The sequence below is a fragment of the Rhinopithecus bieti genome, unplaced genomic scaffold (genome assembly GCF_001698545.2).
Source record: "Rhinopithecus bieti isolate Rb0 unplaced genomic scaffold, ASM169854v2 scaffold_5333, whole genome shotgun sequence".
In the NCBI taxonomy this organism is placed as follows: domain Eukaryota; kingdom Metazoa; phylum Chordata; class Mammalia; order Primates; family Cercopithecidae; genus Rhinopithecus; species Rhinopithecus bieti.
This window is the reverse complement of record NW_016804678.1, coordinates 892,511-909,817: the sequence shown is the minus strand read 5'-3', so window position 1 is coordinate 909,817 and position 17,307 is coordinate 892,511. Positions and strand designations below refer to the sequence as shown.

At 48.6% G+C, this 17,307-nt stretch overlaps 1 protein-coding gene across 6 annotated transcripts in view; it reads right to left on the bottom strand.

Moving 5' to 3' along the window:
* CHCHD6 (coiled-coil-helix-coiled-coil-helix domain containing 6) overlaps nucleotides 1–17,307 on the bottom strand; it is a 242,208-nt gene that overhangs the window by 96,105 nt on the left and 128,796 nt on the right. For 3 of the 6 annotated variants that reach the window (XM_017869911.1, XM_017869913.1, XM_017869909.1), the window contains exon 5: nucleotides 11,998–12,084. In XM_017869911.1, coding sequence (XP_017725400.1) covers nucleotides 11,998–12,084 — 87 coding nt within the window. The remainder of the gene's footprint in view (nucleotides 1–11,997; nucleotides 12,085–17,307) is intronic. The other 3 variants (XM_017869912.1, XM_017869914.1, XM_017869910.1) reach the window with 1 other exon arrangement.

Here is a 17,307-nt window from a genome sequence, read left to right as displayed (position 1 = left end):
GATTAGCAAGGAGCCACCATCATGGAGGGAGGACAGAGACAGCATGGGAGACATTAGCTCAATGATGTGGGCAGGACTCGGTCACCAGCGGAGTGGGGGTGGCACAAGCATGTTTTATAGACAGCCCCAGCAGAGGCCAATGGCTAATATCAGATTGCCTTTCTCAGCATGCCCCCCTCCCCAAGGGCCAAGGGGCAAAGAAAATACCAAGGGGTTCTACTGGTCAAACGAGCTGATCAAGGCTGGACAGGGAAGAGCTGACAAAGGAAGGAAAGGAAAAGGCTCTAGAGTACCCATTTCATTAAAATTATCTGTTTAACAGTCTTTTCCAGCAGGGATAGGTGGTAACCCACACACATGATGGACAGGCACTTCTGGCTCTTCAACCCATAAGTACCTATTTAGCAGGCTTAATGTGCTAGGGGAAAAAAACCAACATACAATAACACTGGAGCAGGAAATGCTGCATATTCATGTAGCTGCTGCCAGCTATGGTGTAGGAATCACTTCAAGATGAGGTACTGATTCAGCCTGTGCTTAAAATGACCCCAGCAACAATAATGGAGGAAATGACATAAATCAGCAGCAGTGAACATCAACTTAACCATGAGATTACCCCTTGGCCTTGCATGACAATTTCAGCTCTCCTGAAAGGTATATATTTGGCTTTTCCTGCAGCACTGACCTTTACTTCTCTGGACCAGGGAAAGAGAACAGGAGAATAAGAACCTAAGTGTATGCAACAAGGCACTGGCATGAAACCCAGGCTGGGGTCTGCTGTAGGAGACGACAGGCAAAATGCCTAAGAACTCACTGAAGCACGGTGGCTCTGGTGGATCCTGACTTACACCAAAAACAAAAAAACAAAACTCCTGGAAGATAATATTTTTGAGAAAATCAGAGAAACTAATGTCAATTATCTGAGGCAAGAAAATAACATTATAGTTATGTAAGAAAATGCCCACAGTTTTTAGAGATGCATATTGAAGTACGTAGGGGGAAACTTCACGGTCACTGGGGTTTGCTTGAAAGTACTTAAGAACAAAAGAAAAAAGGCAGAGAGACGAGCAAATGTGGCAAAAGTCTGGGGACAGGGAAAGAAAGGCTCGGCGCACTGTTCCACTTAGGGTAAAGATCATTGTAGGTAATTTAATACAGACTCAAACAATCCTCTGAGTGGCTGGCCCAGTACGGTCAACTGGTGAATAAGTGATCCCCTGAATTTAGCCTGCCAAGGTCTACGGGCAGCAAATCATTCACGTGACAACTGGTACAGATTTCCAGACCTGTTTCTTTATCTGTAAAATGGGAATGACAGGAGTCCCTTCCTCACAGGAGCGTTCAAGGCTGTAACAAATTAGTACCTGTGACATACTCAGAACGCATCAGGCATTTTTGCAGCAAAGAGTCAGGCAAAGTCAATGATTACTGTTATCAGTCAGCTCACTGGGTCACTGTGAAGGTCAAAGGAGTCAGTGCAGGTGAAGTGCTTGACTACTGCTTTGCAAGTGGGACCACTCAATAAATGTTAACTACTGGGCACCAAGAAAACCAGCTTTGGAGACAGAGAGGTATAGTCTGTTAGCAATATTGTATTAATTCATTTACTTCTCAAAACCACCCTAGGAGATCAGAACTACTATGATTCCTCTTTTACAGATGTAGAGTCTGAAAACCCTGATTAAATCTTGGCTCTGAGGTTGAACAGCTCAGGCCAACTCTTAACCTCTCAGTGTCCTCATTTTCATTGTGATTTTCGCCACACTCCCCAACCCCACCATCAGGAAACCAAACTGGCAGGTCTTGGGCACTGTACTTAGCAAAGTGCAGGTGTGCAGCCGGTTCAGCAGGGTTCCTGGCTCAGCCATCTACCCCAGAGACGCCTGGCTGCAAGGCCCAGGAGGGCCATAGCCTCTCTAGTGTGCAAGAGAGGTTGCAGTTTCTGCTTCCCCTCACCTCAGAGATTAGTGTGACATATGAGAGGATTTCTGCAAAGTAGGAGAGGAGACTGAGGTAAAGAAACATATTTTTAGCAAACATACCAGAAGCAGTACGCAGAGTAGACTCAAGGAAGACGGTAATATGTGGTGGTAATGGAAGTGGGGGCAGTGAGGGAGGTGATAATAGTAGTAGTGGTGGGAGAGGGGGCAGCAGCAATCAAAATGGTGGTGGCAGTGAAGGTGTGGAGGTGGTGGAGGAAGAGGGAAAAGCAGAGGTTGCAGAAGTGCAGGTGAACGTGGAGGAGGAGGTTATGGAGGATGGTGGAAATGGTGGTGGTGGTGGTGGTGGTGGTGGTGGTGGTGGTGGTGGTGGTGAAGGCGAAGTTGGTGATGGAGTTGGTTAAAGTGTAGGTACTGGAAATGAAGCTGGTGGTGGAGAGTAGAGGTGGCAGTGGTGGTGGTGGTGGTGGTGGTGGTGGTGGTGGAGGCTGCAGAGGTGGAGATGATGACAGAGATGGTGGTGGTGATGGTGGTGGGGGCAGAAGTGGGCTTGGTGGAGCAGTTGGTAGAGGTGGAAGTGGTAGAGGTGTAGTTGGTAATGGAGGTGGTTGCAAGTAGAGGAGGTAAAATTGAACGTAGATGTCAAGGTAGAGTTGGTGGAAATGAAGGTGGTGGTGGAGGAGGAGGAGAAGAAGTGGAGGTGGTGGAAAAGGAGGAGAAGGAGGAGGTAGTGATGAAATAGGAGGTAGTGGTGGTGGTGGTGGTGGAGGAAGAGAAGGTGGTGGTGGTAGTGGTGATGATGGAGGTGGAGGTGGAGGAGGAGATGATGGTGGAGGAGGAGGAAGAGGTGATGGTGGAGGAGGAAGAGATGATGGTGGAGGAGGAGGAGATGACGGTGGAGGAGGAGATGATGGTGGTGGTAGGGGAAGAGGTGATGGTGGTGGTGTAGGAAGAGGAGGTGATGGTGGAGGAGGAGATGACGGTGGAGTAGGAGGTGATGGTGGTGGTGTAGGAAGAGGAGGTCATGGTGGTGGAGGAGGAGGAGGAGGTGATGGTAGTAGAGTAGGAGGTGATGGTGGTGGAGGAGGAGGTGATGGTGGTGGTGGAGGAGGAGGTGGTGGTGGAGGAGGAAATGGTGGAGGAGGAGGAGGGCGTGGTGGAGGTGGAAGAGGAGATGGTGGAGAACGAGGTGGTGATGGTGCAGCTGGTGGTGGTGGTGGAGGAGGTGGTGGTAGCAGTGATGATGGTGGAGGTGGTGGAGGAGGCGCAGGAAGAGGAGGAGGAGGATGAGGTGGTGGTGTAGTAGTGATGGTGGAGGTGGTAATGAAGGAGGAGGAGGGGGAGAAGGATGTGGTGGAGGTGGAGGTGGCAGAGGAGGATGAGGTGGTGGTGGTGGAAGAGGAGGAGGAGGATGAGGTGGTGGAGGTGGGGAAGGAGGATGAGGAGAATGAGGTGGTGGTGGAGGAGGAGGAGGAGGATGAGGTGGTGGTAGTGGAGGAGGAGGAGGTGGTAGTGGTCATGGTGGAGGAGGTGGTCGTGGAAGTGAAAGAGGTGGTGGTGGAAGTGGAGGAGAAGGTGGTGATGGTGGAGGAGGAGGTGATGATGGATGAGGGGAGGTGGTGATGGTGGAGGGGAGGAGGTGATGGCAGTGAAGGAGGTGGTGATGGGGTGCTGGTGGAGAAGGAGGTGGTGATGGTGGAGGAGGAGGAGGAGAAGGAGGTGNAGGAGAATGAGGTGGTGGTGGAGGAGGAGGAGGAGGATGAGGTGGTGGTAGTGGAGGAGGAGGAGGTGGTAGTGGTCATGGTGGAGGAGGTGGTCGTGGAAGTGAAAGAGGTGGTGGTGGAAGTGGAGGAGAAGGTGGTGATGGTGGAGGAGGAGGTGATGATGGATGAGGGGGAGGTGGTGATGGTGGAGGGGGAGGAGGTGATGGCAGTGAAGGAGGTGGTGATGGGGGTGCTGGTGGAGAAGGAGGTGGTGATGGTGGAGGAGGAGGAGGAGAAGGAGGTGATGGTGGTGAAGGAGGTGGTGATGGGGGTGAAAGGTGGTGATGGGGGTGGAGGAGGTGGTGATGGTTGAGGGGAGGTGGTGATGGAGGAGGAGGAGGTGGTGGTGGTTGAGGAGGAGGAAGTGATGATGGTGGAGGAGGGGAGGTGGTGATGGTGGAGGGGAAGGGGAGGTGGTGATGGTGGTGGAGGAGGAGGTGGTGATGGTTGAGGAGGGGGAGGTGGTAATGGTTGAGGAGGGGGAGGTGGTGATGGTGGTGGAGGAGGAGGAGGTGATGGTGGTGGAAGAGGAGGTGGTGATAGTGGTGGAGGAGGAGGTGGTGATGGTGGAAAAGGAGGTGGTGGTACCATTACTAACTTTTATGGTGGTACCATTACTAAAAAAAGGTGTTAATGGGCTAACCAGTTGGCGGTACCCTTCTCTAGCCTAACCTTATGAAAAACTTTCTGATTCAAAACTCTTCAAAAGTCCCTTGGGCTCAGATTCCTCACTCAGCAGGTTAAAGAGTGCTCCCCATGACGGTGGGAGGTGGGCCTCTTCCCCCAGGGAAGCTTTCCTGATGTATTGTTTTCAGGTCATTGTTAGCAGTTCTCTTTGAATCCCCAGGCTCTGGCAGCTTCTCTTTATAGGCCTCTCACACTCACATCCTCACTGTAGGGGGCTCTGCTCTGAATCTCTGGTGCAGACTCTGGGCCTGACAAAGTGTAGGCCTCTCTCACTCGCAGAAGTACCTGCTGGCCACATCAGAGCGACTGCAGGCAGGTGGCGGCTCTACCAACGAGACACATCCCTCACTGAGCACGTGTCTGGAGACCTCCTCCTTCTCCAGTGCCAGGGAACCTGAACCCTACATGGAATCCAGCTTCAGTCTCCATGACAATGCAGGACTTGTGCCCTTGACACAGCTCACAGGGCCTTCACGCCAGTACAAGCGAGACCTCACTTTGTCCTCAGTGTCTCTGACAGGCAGCATTTGGCACTGCCAACCACATTCTTCCTGGACTCTTCTCCACTCACTGATGCGGGAGGCAGTGGGAGGTAGCATGTGGGGGTGGAAGAGCGGGCTCTGGAGCCTCGTGGATCTGACTTCATCTATCAGCCACATGCATGGCTTCTGGCAGCTGCTTCAGCCTGCTTCCCAGCTTTTGCATTTGTAGAACATGTGTAATATAATTTACCTTACAGGGTTGCCGCAAGGATTCACGATGACTTGTGTAAGAGGGCCTGGCATATAGCATATGCTCACAAAATTATTGTGACTGTCATTCTGTAGGACACAGAACTCCCTGTCTGATACTTCTCAATCATCTGCTGGTCATCTCTGCCTCATAAGTACATGCCTAGAATTAAACTCACAACCTTCCCCAAGTGTAGTGGCTCACCTAAATTTTCTCTTTCTCTTAATGGCACCGTTATTCTTTCTCAGGCCAGCCTGTTTTCCCAGCTGCACCACCTGTGGCCTCCCTTCCCACAGAGCACCTCGCTGGGGCCAAGCTCTCCAGCCAGAAGCCCCAGTTTCCCCATGACCAGCTCTGCATGCAGCCCACTGACATCCTGCTCCCTCCAAACACAGCTCCCACCAAGAAGGCTTCTGGGCAAAGGCTCCCTCCTCCTCTGGAACCCCGCCGCGTCACTGTTTCCTGATTGCACACACACACGTTCCCTTCTTTATTCCTGCAAACATTTACTGTGCACCTATTCTATGCCAGACACCGCATCCCCAGCTCTTGGCGATGAATCACCTGATGAATCAGACCAGCAAGGAGTGTGCTCGCAGATGTAGAGCAGCCACAGGCGCTAACAAAACAGTGTGGCAAGGGCTAGAATATGCACAGGGCCCAAGCCTCAGCAGGGGACAGAAGATGGAGCAGCAGGTGATTCTGCAGTCCCTATGGGGCACTCCAGTGAGGTGTAGCTCCACACCCAGCCCCCATCCTGTGCCAGTGCCCCAGGTCTCACAGCACCTGACACAGGGTTTTAGCAACTCTACTAGACTGAATGGATATGGAGTAACCCGGTCAGAAGAGGAGGCACTCAGAATTACAGAACTCAGAGGAGGCAAGAGCTCAGCGGGCTGGGTGCAAACAGATGTGGGCTCACAGCGGGCCTGCTGCATTCCAGCTGTGTCTCTCCATAAGGCAAGTAGCCTCTCCCTACTGGTCTGTCCTCCAGTCGCACAAGGAGGTGAGACAAACACACAGATGGGCCTGGGAGGGCCTGGAAGGGCCTGGAAGAGGATGTTCAAGGCCTGTAAGGTCCCTGGGATTTGGAAAGCAGGACCTGAGCAGAGCCTTGCAGGCCAGCGAAGAGGGTGCCTGGCAGCAAGGGGCAGCAGAGGCCATGGGGCACCCCTGCTGGGCTGCCTTCCTCAGCTGTAGCCCACTTTTATGAAGCCTCACATGCTGACTCTTTCCTGAGAGCACAGCCAGATGAACTCTCAGCAACTGAACACACCTGTAACTAACACCAGGGTCATGAAAGGAAGCCTTACCTCCCCACCACAGAACCCCTGCTAGTCACTGCTACCCCCACAGGGTAACCGTTAGCTCAGTTGCTAACAACATAGATGTGCTGTGCTGCTTTCACCCCTTCTGTAGATGGAATCACACAGTTTGCAGGTCCTCTTCCTTAGCCGGCTCCTTTGCTCAGCAGTGTGTCCGGAGTTCCAGCAGCAGCACCTGCAGCTGTGGACATCTCACTTTCATGCCAGCAGTACTCTATCATGAATACTACTGGCACTTGCCTCTCTCCTGATTTTCAGGACTATCATGAATGACACTATCATGGACATTCCACAGTCTCTCTTCTGGTGAACCTGGGGGCACATCTGCACCGGGTGCAGAATGCTGGGTCCTGGGGCATACCCAAGTTCAGCTTTAAAAGATGCTGGCTATCAATCTTCCACAGTGGCTATGCCAACTTACACCCCACCAATGGTGTCTTGGAGTTTAGGTTAAACCACATCCTTGCCAGCACTTGGAGCTGTCTGTCTTTTCCACTTTGGCCATTCTTCCAAGTGTGTAACAGTATCATGTTGTGGTTGTAATTTGCATTTCCCTGATATGTACTGAGGATGAGCTTTTTTCACATTTGCTGACCACACCTTTTCTTGTGAAGTGGAAATCCTGTATTTAATTCCTCCACCAAATACCTTGTGTAGCTTGTGTTTCCCTACACACCAAGGGACAAGGCTGACACCAGTGTGCCTGGGATAGGCACGTCTATTGAGCAGTGTCAGTGAGAAAACTGCAGGGCTATCGGGATCAGACGATGGTCTTTTCTTAAGAAAACTTGATTGGCAGCAGGGAGTACAATGGGGGAAAGGGCTGACTGCTCAGAGGCAGGGCAGGGAGGCATCTGAAAGGTGCAGGGAGGAAGACTTTAATCCTGGGGAAAGGAGACAAGGTCCAGGAAGAATACGTTTCTCCCTTTCTTCCTGGCTCAGTTTTTGACGCTAACCCTGAAAAAGACCTTCTCCACTTCATAGCTGCTGACTTTGGATAAAGTGAGATGAAGCATTTTACAGAGCTGAGAGGTTCTCTAGTCACAGGAAGCCTGCATATGGGCATCCTCCCATCTGGCATCCTAATCCTCGGCATCTCCCTTCCCTCCCAAACCTGACTATGGGATTCATAAGGCAGGAGCCACAGCTGTCTGAGCCATCTCTGTGCCTGGCATTTAGCAGATTTAAATTGATGTGGAGTAAATGAAGGCTTGGCGTTTATTAAAGAGGAGGAAGAGGACAGAAATAACATGAAAGAGGACTGGATACTGAGGTCAGGTACTCTGATGGTTGCTTCACACAAACTACCACTCACCCCAAAACAGCTGGCAGGTTAGTCCTAAATCCTCATTTCAAAGATAAGGAAACTGAGGCTAGAGAATGTAATGACATGCTCAGGGTCACAAGGCTGCTTACATGATTGAGGCAGAAGTAAACTGAGGTCTGCTGGACCCCAAAGCCTACTCATCCCTACCACCCTACTCAGCTCCATGGTTGACTGCAGAAGACAAGGCCTTGGCCAGCCACAAGTGGTCAACTCCATGGGCTCTCAGGGTCTCCTTCAGGGCCACCCAGCACCGAGGTTTCTACTAGAAGACAATAAAGTGTGCTGGTTCTGAAGAGGCACAAGTCCTCCCTTAGCCCCATAATAGCTGAATCCAGGCACGGTGTGGGTAAATCCCACTCCTGGTTCTTTTGCTTCCTGCAGAAAATTACAAAGTGGCAGCTGAGCAAAGGCTCCGGAGCCAGGTGTGCGGTGGTAGCACAGCTAAGATGGCAAGGGGTTCAGTGGCCATGACTCAAGCCAGCATAGGCAGTCGAGGGTCTCACGTTCCTGGTCCATATGCCAGTATGGCAGATGCACCTGAATGTGTGTTTGGAGTTCTGAGCTAAGGAATCCGGGAATGGCCAACCCAGAGATCCATTCCTTATCTATAAGGAACATCTGAATCTTCAGCCCTTGTTAAGTGAAAATCCATGGAACACAGCTGTACAGGGCATTGAGGTCCTTTGTTTTGGGTTAAATCAAGCTTGTCCAACCCGTAGGCCAGAGGTTGCATGCAGCCAAGGAAGGCTTTGAACGTGGCCCAACACAAAGTCATAAACTTTCTTAACACATTACGAGATTTTGTGATTTTTTTTTTTATTTTTTAGCTCATCAGCCATCATTAGTGTTAGTGTATTTTATGTGGTCCAAGACAATTCTTCCAGGGTGGCCTAAGGAAGCCAAAAGATTGGCCACCCCTGGGTTTAAATGAAGGTTGCCAGGTAGAAGCTGTTAGGCAGAGTGCTAAGTGAAAATGCTATGGAAACTACATGCTCTTTGGGAGTAGTGGTTCGCTTGCTCAGCCAGCCATGGGGCCATGCAGTTCTCCTGTCCATCCCACTGCCACTGGACTGTCCCTGTATGTAACTTTTCTGCAAATAAAACCCTATGTCTCATTTGCCGGCTCTGGGGCTCTTGTCTGAGCTCTCAAACATGGTGCCATCCCTATTGAAGTTAATAGGGGTCCCGTGCAAAGATGCCCACAGAAATGGACAAAGACCTTGTTCTATGACACTGTCAGATGTGCGGAAACACCTGGGGAGTGCATGGCCCCAGTCTGCTGGATACTGCAAGACCATCAGAGAAAAGTCTGATGCAGCCCAGAGAGAAGGCTTCCTCATCACAGAGAGCAGGTGTTGGGGTCAGGCCACCATTAATGATAAAAATCCATCTCAGCATGCATATACGTGTGCATGCACACATGCTCATCCATTAATCCAAACCTGAAGCACTGTGACATGAAACAGAGCCCCCAGTACTGCTGTGCACCAGGGAAGGAGCCAGCACTTGCCAGGTGCCTAGCACACACAAACACTTTTACAGGCGTTACTTTCCTTAATCCTCCCATTAACTACCGGCAGAAAGCATTAGCATCTCCATTTTACAGATGGAGAAACCGAGTTGAAAGGAGGCACACTGACTGAATTGCTGTGTGGGAGCCAAGGCTCATGGGCTCTGGTGCCCACACGCCATCAGTTACACCATACTCAATGTCCAGGCTGCTTCTTCACGTGCCATAAGACCCTCACAAGGCCCCTGTCTGTGTCAACACCTCACTGCTTTCTATGGGGAAATGGAAACAATATTGCTCACTTAGATCTTGCAGTGTGGCTGTGAGGAACAATTACTCAGAAAGATTATAAAGCACAGGAGCCCTACAAAATGGGATTTCCATGCTTAAGAATAATCATCTAGGAAATAAATACTGCAGACAAAAAGGTCCAGAAGTCTCTCCCTCCTTGAAAATGAGTCTGGATTTTGTGCAGGCTTTCCTTACCTGCCAGTCTCAACAGGTAGAAGTTGGAGGCTGACCGGCTTCCACGGGTGGATGGCTGCAGGATTCCACTTAGCCCCTTGGATACACCATGACTCGGCCAATAGCCACAGGTATCAGCCTCCCCATCTCAACCTGCTCTCACCCGGGACTGTACTCTGAGCTGTTTTGGGTGGTCAAGGATCATGCAGCAGCTTATCCAACTTTCCCCTGAACAGGTTTTTACTGTCAATTTCTAAACTTAAAGGAAATTGGGGGGAAAAGGAAAGGGATGTGATGATTGGAAAGTCCTGGAGCCGTGTGTACAGAAGCTGGAAATGTCAAGGTCTGCGAGTATTCAACAAATGAAAGTGGAATCGTGTAAAAGCAACAGCTAATAAAAAAAGATTGTCAGATGCTGTGTTTTCCATCTTCCCAGCCATTACAGGAATAAAATTATCCACGGAGAAGATCGAAAACCTTTTTCAAAACTAATACAATTAAGCCTCATTCTTCTGCCTCCTTTCTGCCTCTCCCCCTGGCTCCCCTTTAATCCTCCTATCTCCCGCACCAATCTCCATTTCCTGAGATGTTGGAGGTGCTTTCCTTTTTTTTATTATTACCAGCAAAATGCTGTGTTTAAGAGTCAGAAAGGAGATCATGCTTTTGCACCTCCTTCTGGAAGCATTTAATAACTCTTCACAATCATCTAGGAAACCTCGATTTTTAAAAAGCCCACACCTGTATATGTAAGTAGTTTGGACTTCATTTAATGAAGAGAAAGAAGTCTCATCCAGAATTTCCTCTCCTTTAGCAAAGCAGAGACTTGGTTTCTAAGAAGAGAACTAGGGTAGAGATGAGAGAGGAGAATGACAAAAGGAAAACGTATTTTAGAGAGGCAAAAATGCTGCGAGGCTCTTTCCCTTCCACCCGAAACAGACATGTACACATGCCTCTAGCAGCCAAGCCCAGGGAGGGAAACATGAGGAGCACAAAGGAGACCAAAGAATTGCACAAATAAAAAAACAAAAACACAAACAAAAAAAACCCCTGTGCCTATGAACATATGGGAAACTGTGATAATGAGAGCTATGGCTGGTAGAATTTTTTTTTTACCCTTTTCTAGGATCTCAAATCACAATCCTTGTCATTATAAGCTACAGTCAAACCTGTACATGAGACTGCTCTGTGAAAGATTTGCTTGTTAAGGGCCACTCGGAAAGTGGCTCAGAGGTGCACTGCCGTTCCTCAGACTGTGGGATATCACCATCAGCACTCTGTGTTCACGGCATGTCAACTCTGGCCAGCGCCTAAACACCGGCAAAGGTGGACAAGCAGGTGTTGATGGGGCATGGAAGACCCTCCCTCTTTTCCCCATGGCCTGGAAATCCAGAAACCCACATTTCTGCCAGGCTCCACTGTGGCATGGCACAGGAGAAAACCCCTGTGGAAATCAGGGCCCTCAAGCAAACTGTCAATTTCAAAGCTCCAAACCATGACAAATGATTTGCGAAGATTTGCCTGCAATAAGTTGATGGCTCAGGTTGCTTGGTATGCTGTCTCAGGCATGAGGGGGAACAATTTTTTTTTAACCTCCCAACCATCCCCCCCCCCACATCTTAAGCCATTTCTTTGAAAAATCTGTCATGATCCACAAATTAAACCAAAAAATAAGCAAGTTACCAAATGAATTTTCAAGAGTCGTGGTAGGGTTTTTTTTTTTTTTTAAGGCATGATGATGTTTTTAAACCTCATTCATTTCAAAGACTTATCTTTAGAAAAGCAGTGAGTGTGCAGCTGTAGTGCACTTTGATCTTCCCAACTCCCAGGAGAAAATCAATAATACAACTTTAATGTATTTGTATAGCAAGACATCACATTATTATTATTTTTACCAAATGCAGCTTAACTAAAGTGGAAAAGGTATACTGGGACTCAGCACCGCCCTGTGGTGAAAGTGAATTTTTTTCTAAAATTGAACTACTCCAGAGCCAGCCACATTCAACAAAAAAAAAGGTGGGGCAGTGGGGAGACAATTAAAAACCAATTATCTCCATGAATGCAACTTGTTGAAAGGCTCTATTTTGGTGCCTGCTGCAGAATGCAGAAGGGCATGTCCAAGGAGTGACTGACAATTGGGCAAATGGGTATTGGGCCTGTGGACTCCTCTCTCCCCCCATCATGGTGATGTGTTCTGGTCAGATGCCTTTAGGACCTAGCCCCAAGGAATACAGCCAAGCAGGAGTCTTACCTTCCTCTCAATACGCCCCAGCTGCTCCTTGTAAAAGTTGTCACGGCGTCTTAGCTCTGCCTCTCTGCTCTCCAGCTCCCTGGCCTGCTTGGAAGAGAACAAAGCCCACGTTAGCCAGCAGTGATGGTGCTGGAATGGTGCTGCAGGGAGAAGGTGATGGACATTTCTGCTCACATTCACAATGAGAACAGTAGCAATAATGAATTGAAAACCTTATGAAACGTCAGATCATTCACATATATTGTGCTTAATTTTCACAACAATCCTTCAAGGTGGGTAATTACTATAGCCATTTCACAGATAAACAATAACATTTATTGATTATGGGAGTCCTGTTCACAGTGCTCCCACAGTTATTTCCTTTGATCCTTACCATACTTCTAAAGGGCAGGTGGGATCATCATGATCCCCCACTACAGCTGAGAAGCCAGATGACAACAGGGAGCCTAAGTAGCTGTTTGAAAGCTCATAGCCATTCAGACAGTAGCTGGGGTCTGAACTTTGGTCAATGTAGGTGTGTCTGGCCGCTGGGTGTGCTGCCATGAGCCACACAGCTATGTGTTGGCCTTGGTGGCCTTACGCTTGAATCCATGCCATGCCACAGCCTCACGCTCTGAGTTGGAAGGAGCAGGGATCCATGCCTGCAGGAAGACAGGCACAGAGTCAGCTGGAGGGGTGCTGCTCCCTCACCCGCCTGATGGAGATGGCTGAGTCCCTGTTGGAGCATAGGGCCAAGGGCCCTCCCTCCAGGTCCAGTTAGGCTGAGGGCTCAGCTTACCAGGGCAAGCAACCTGAGGCTGGCAGACCCAGCCCACCCTCAACTAGCTAGGCGACCTTGAACAAGCTCCTGACCTCCAGCTTCCTCAGGTATGATGTATAAAGCTGGAAGGGACGCATAGCTGTACAGAAGGTTAACGGAAACCCCAACGAAAGTGGGCAGGGTCTCAACAGGCCTCCATAAAGGGTCACCAGCACATGGCAGGGCAGGGATGTAAGTCCCATCACTGGGATACTCACGTCCCCGAAGTCTCCGGGGGCTTCCCAGGACCAGGCCCCAGGGCCCGCTTCTACCCTCCACGGGTCAAATGTGGAACAACTCCACACTGAGTGTCAGGGTGGAGACAGTCACAGAGGCCTGGGAGCTCAGGACTGCCTTTTGTGACTGTATGGAGGAATAACACCATCTGCTTGCTGTCTACCCCTGTGCTAGGGCTGTGTGTGCTCAGGTTCTCCGCTAAGTTCCTGATGGCACTTAATTAATCCTCACTACCCCCAAGAGCACAAGCTAGCCAGTGGTAGACTGTGAACCTAAGTTCATATGACTTCCAAGTCCTGAGCTTTTTCCTTTTAAGCCACACTATGGTATCAGCACATGGGTTTGAATCACTCAAAAATATGGGGTAAGACATGAACCCAAGTTTTTGAAAGCCCATCTCCCTGGCAGTGCTACTCCTACTGACATAGAACCTTGCAGAACAACCAGCAAGATAGTTTGTAATAAGAGCTGACTACTCACCAGTGCTCCTGAGTGCAGAGTACCAGGAGAAAGACTCAGGCGAAACGGCCACACCAGGCCAGTTGGCTTGGGTGGCTGGCTGAACCCCTCCCTGAGAGTTAAGTTCTAACACTAGCTCTATTACTGACTGGCCTCTAGGAAGCCTGAGCAAGATGCTGTCTTGTCCGTTTTCCCCTTACCTGTATCAGGGAGAAGAAGTAATAACCTGGATCCCCAGGCAGCTGCAGAGGATCTAAAAATGCCAGGAAGGCTTCTGGAATGCCTCTGGAATGCCAACAGTTCAGAAAAGCTAAATACAAACAGTGGGACTAAATGCCAGGAATTTCTCGCAGGGCTTTTCAAAGTGTGCTGCTGAAGCTGTGTCCCAGGAATGCAAGCACGGCTAATCTGCGCTGGGCCTCTCAGCACTCCAGCACTTAACTGTTACCAATCCCTGGTGCAGTCAGAGGAGAAGCTTGTCTGATGCAATTAAGCAGCCAGTAAAGAAAAGTCTCTGAGGGCTCTGGACATGCCATTTTTTGACCAGCAGTCCCAGCCAAGCAGGAAGATGACGTCTGAAGGCAAAACCATCATAAGGCTCTTCAGCTGCCATTCTCTACAGTTAAGTGAAGCAGCAGAGACAAGGAGGTGAGTCCACCTGTCCACCACCATCCCACTGACACTGTGATGCCTCCTCCCGGCCGAGGCTACCAGAATGCTCATCCTGAAGCTTTCAGGGCCTGTGCCAGCAGGATGTCCATGTGAGGAATGGGACACAGGACTAAAGTGTTGGGCGAAGATGTCTAGCCATCAGCACCTCCTTAGGCTAGAGACTGTTCACACAAACAGGAAGAAACATTGAGGACATCAAGGCCTACTTTTCTATTCATGTCCAATGCAGCACAATTCAGCAGTTAAGAATGAAATGAACTGTTTGGAGAGGGATGAGGCTATGCCTCCCACTTGAATGAAAACTCCGCGATGTGCACCATATCCCCAACACCTTGGCTTCGTCACAAGTAAGCCACCAGGGTGGCAAGCTCACCGCCTCTAATTCATCTGCTACAAAGCACTGCCCACCGGCTCTGCTCATCTGAGATTTAGAATGCAATCCCAATGACTGACAATGGACAAGAGGTGACACGACAAATGGCTGTAGAAACTGAGTATGACACAAATGCCTGAGTGTCAGTGCCTGGCCCAGAGTAGACACTCAATGACCTAGCTGTGACGTATGGAAGAGCACATTGGGCAGTACCTGCCACTCCACACAGTTGCCCCGCAGTCTCATAGTGGCTTCCTAGCACTCATGAGAGGCCACGCAGCACGCAGCACAACTGTGGCTTCAGTGCCTGAGTGTATCACTTACCAGAACACCATGAAGGACACCTCTGTGTGACAGACAGAATTGTAAAAGGGCTGAGGGCACAACAAGGAAGCCAGAGAGAGAATCTCTGCTATCATGAAGCTTAGATCCCAGTGGGAGATGCAAATGTGTGTGCAGATAAATAATTTCAGAGAGATGTGCTAGGGAGACCATAAGACAGACTCACTTGTAGGGTTAGCGGGTTGCTATTTTCCCTAAGGAGATTTCTGAGACAGTGTTCAGGGAAAAATTTTGGAATTAAGAATGTTGTTTCTAATATAAAGGTAATATATCACCATTATGAACGTGTACTCAGCAGATGACAGTCTTTGCATAGAGAATTGAAGGAATCTGCATGATTTGGTCAAGGACCTCCTCCAGTCAAGACAACACAGTGAGTTCACACTTTGATGCCTCTACCCTACTCCGAACACATAGCATTGGCAGATAAATTATAGAACAGGTGACCAAAAAGACACAGACAGGTTCAAAAACAAGATTAAAGTGTCCAATACCAAACAGAAATGCAAAGCAGTGGGTGGGGCTGAAGCCACAGGCCTGCTGGCTCCAAGTCTGGAGCAGGCAGAGGCAGTAAGGAACCCTCTTTATCATGCAGGGTCAGAATAAACCACATTCTGCACAAGCGGGGCCCTGAAGCCAAGCTGGCGACCTGCAGCCTAGGGATCTCCCTAAAATAAGAAGCTGATATAAAAAACTTCTGAAGACCTCCACTGAGGGACAGGGTTTTCAGTTTGCTTAAACCTAGAAAGCCCGGAAGCTACAGATCCCACTCCTGGATGACAAATGAACCTAGTCACTCAGTTCCTGGCTCTGCAATATCACCAGGACCACTGAGGAGACAGGCCTCAGAAGGCCAAAATCAGACCTGGTCCCGCACTGGGGTGCAGGTGTAGGTGACAATAGAAATATTGAACTTCCCACTCCAAATGAACCTACAAACTGAATCTCAAATATGTGAAGAAATAGAATTTCTAAAAAGACTACCAATAAAAGCAGTAACTGAAATATGAATTCACTCCAGATGACATTAATTTTATAGGACAATATGACAAAGGATTTCAAAAAACTTTTATTATGCAAAATTTAAACACAAGAAAGAAGAATATAATAAAACCCCAGATAGCCATCAGCAAGCTTCAACAATTAGAAACTAAAGAGATTTTCTTTCATCTCTACCCTCCACCTTCTCCACCCAAGTTTCTTACAGATCTCTTCATCTACATAGCTTCAATATGTTGCTCTAAAAAATAAGGACTTTTAATTTCTAAAACACAACCATAGTAGTATTGCATATCAAAAACAATTTAACATGAATTCCTTAACATCATCGGATATCCAGCCAGCATTACAACCTCCAAGTGATAAATAATTTTAAATATGCATATTTAAGTTGCTCAAAAAGATAAAACAATGTAACTTCTGAATTACAAAAAAGAAATTATGAACCTGAAACAGGCTAACCACTAAATAGGTAAAGATTATACATTTAAAATCTACAAAATAAAAAATGAAATCGATAAGACAAACTCTAAGCTGAGGACAGCAAGGGAAAAATTATCAAACTGAAATGAAGTATGGAGATTTGAGCAAGAATGTACCAATGGAAGACAAAGATAAAAAGTCAGGAGGATTGCTTGAGTCCAGGAGCTGGAGATCAGAATGGGCAACAAAGCGAGACTCCATTTCCACAAAAAATAAAAATAAAAAGTTGGCTATGGTGACACATGCCCACTACTTGAGAGGCTGAGGCAGGAGGATCTTTTGTTCCCTGGAGTTTGAGGCTGCGGTGAGTTATGATCGCACCACTGCACTCCAGCCTGGACAGCAGAGTAAGACTCTGTCTCAAAAAAACAAACAAACAAACCCAAAGATAAAAAGTTTGATAAAAGCTAAGAACCGTGGAAGACAGACTGATGGTCCAGAATGTGTCTAACAGCTGTTTCAGAAGATGAGAAGGGAAAGACTGGAGAGGAGAAACGGGTAAGAGAGGGGAAGGAGGATGGAAGCCAGAGTAGAAGGCAGGTGAGAGGATGGGAGGTAGGCGAGGGGAGGGAGAAAGACACTGGTAGGGGTGAGTGAGGGAGAGTGGGAAAAGGGGAGGGGAGAGAGAGGGAGAGGATGGTAAACAGAAAAGACCAAATAAAACTACAGAAATAAGTGTAAGTAAATTGGTTACCACAAAAAGCACATGAAGGGGGCCTCTAGGATGGCCCCTGATGATCTCCACCTCCTAGGCCTCATGGCCCGGTGGGATCTCCTCCTCTTGAGTGTGGGCTGGAACTTGAGACTCATTACTAACAAATAGAATATGGCAAAGTGATGGGATGTCACTTCTAAGATTTAGTTTTAAAAGACAGTGATTTCTGTCTCGCTCATACTCTTTTCCTTGTCCACATTGATGAGACAAGCTTCCATTTTATGAGTTGCC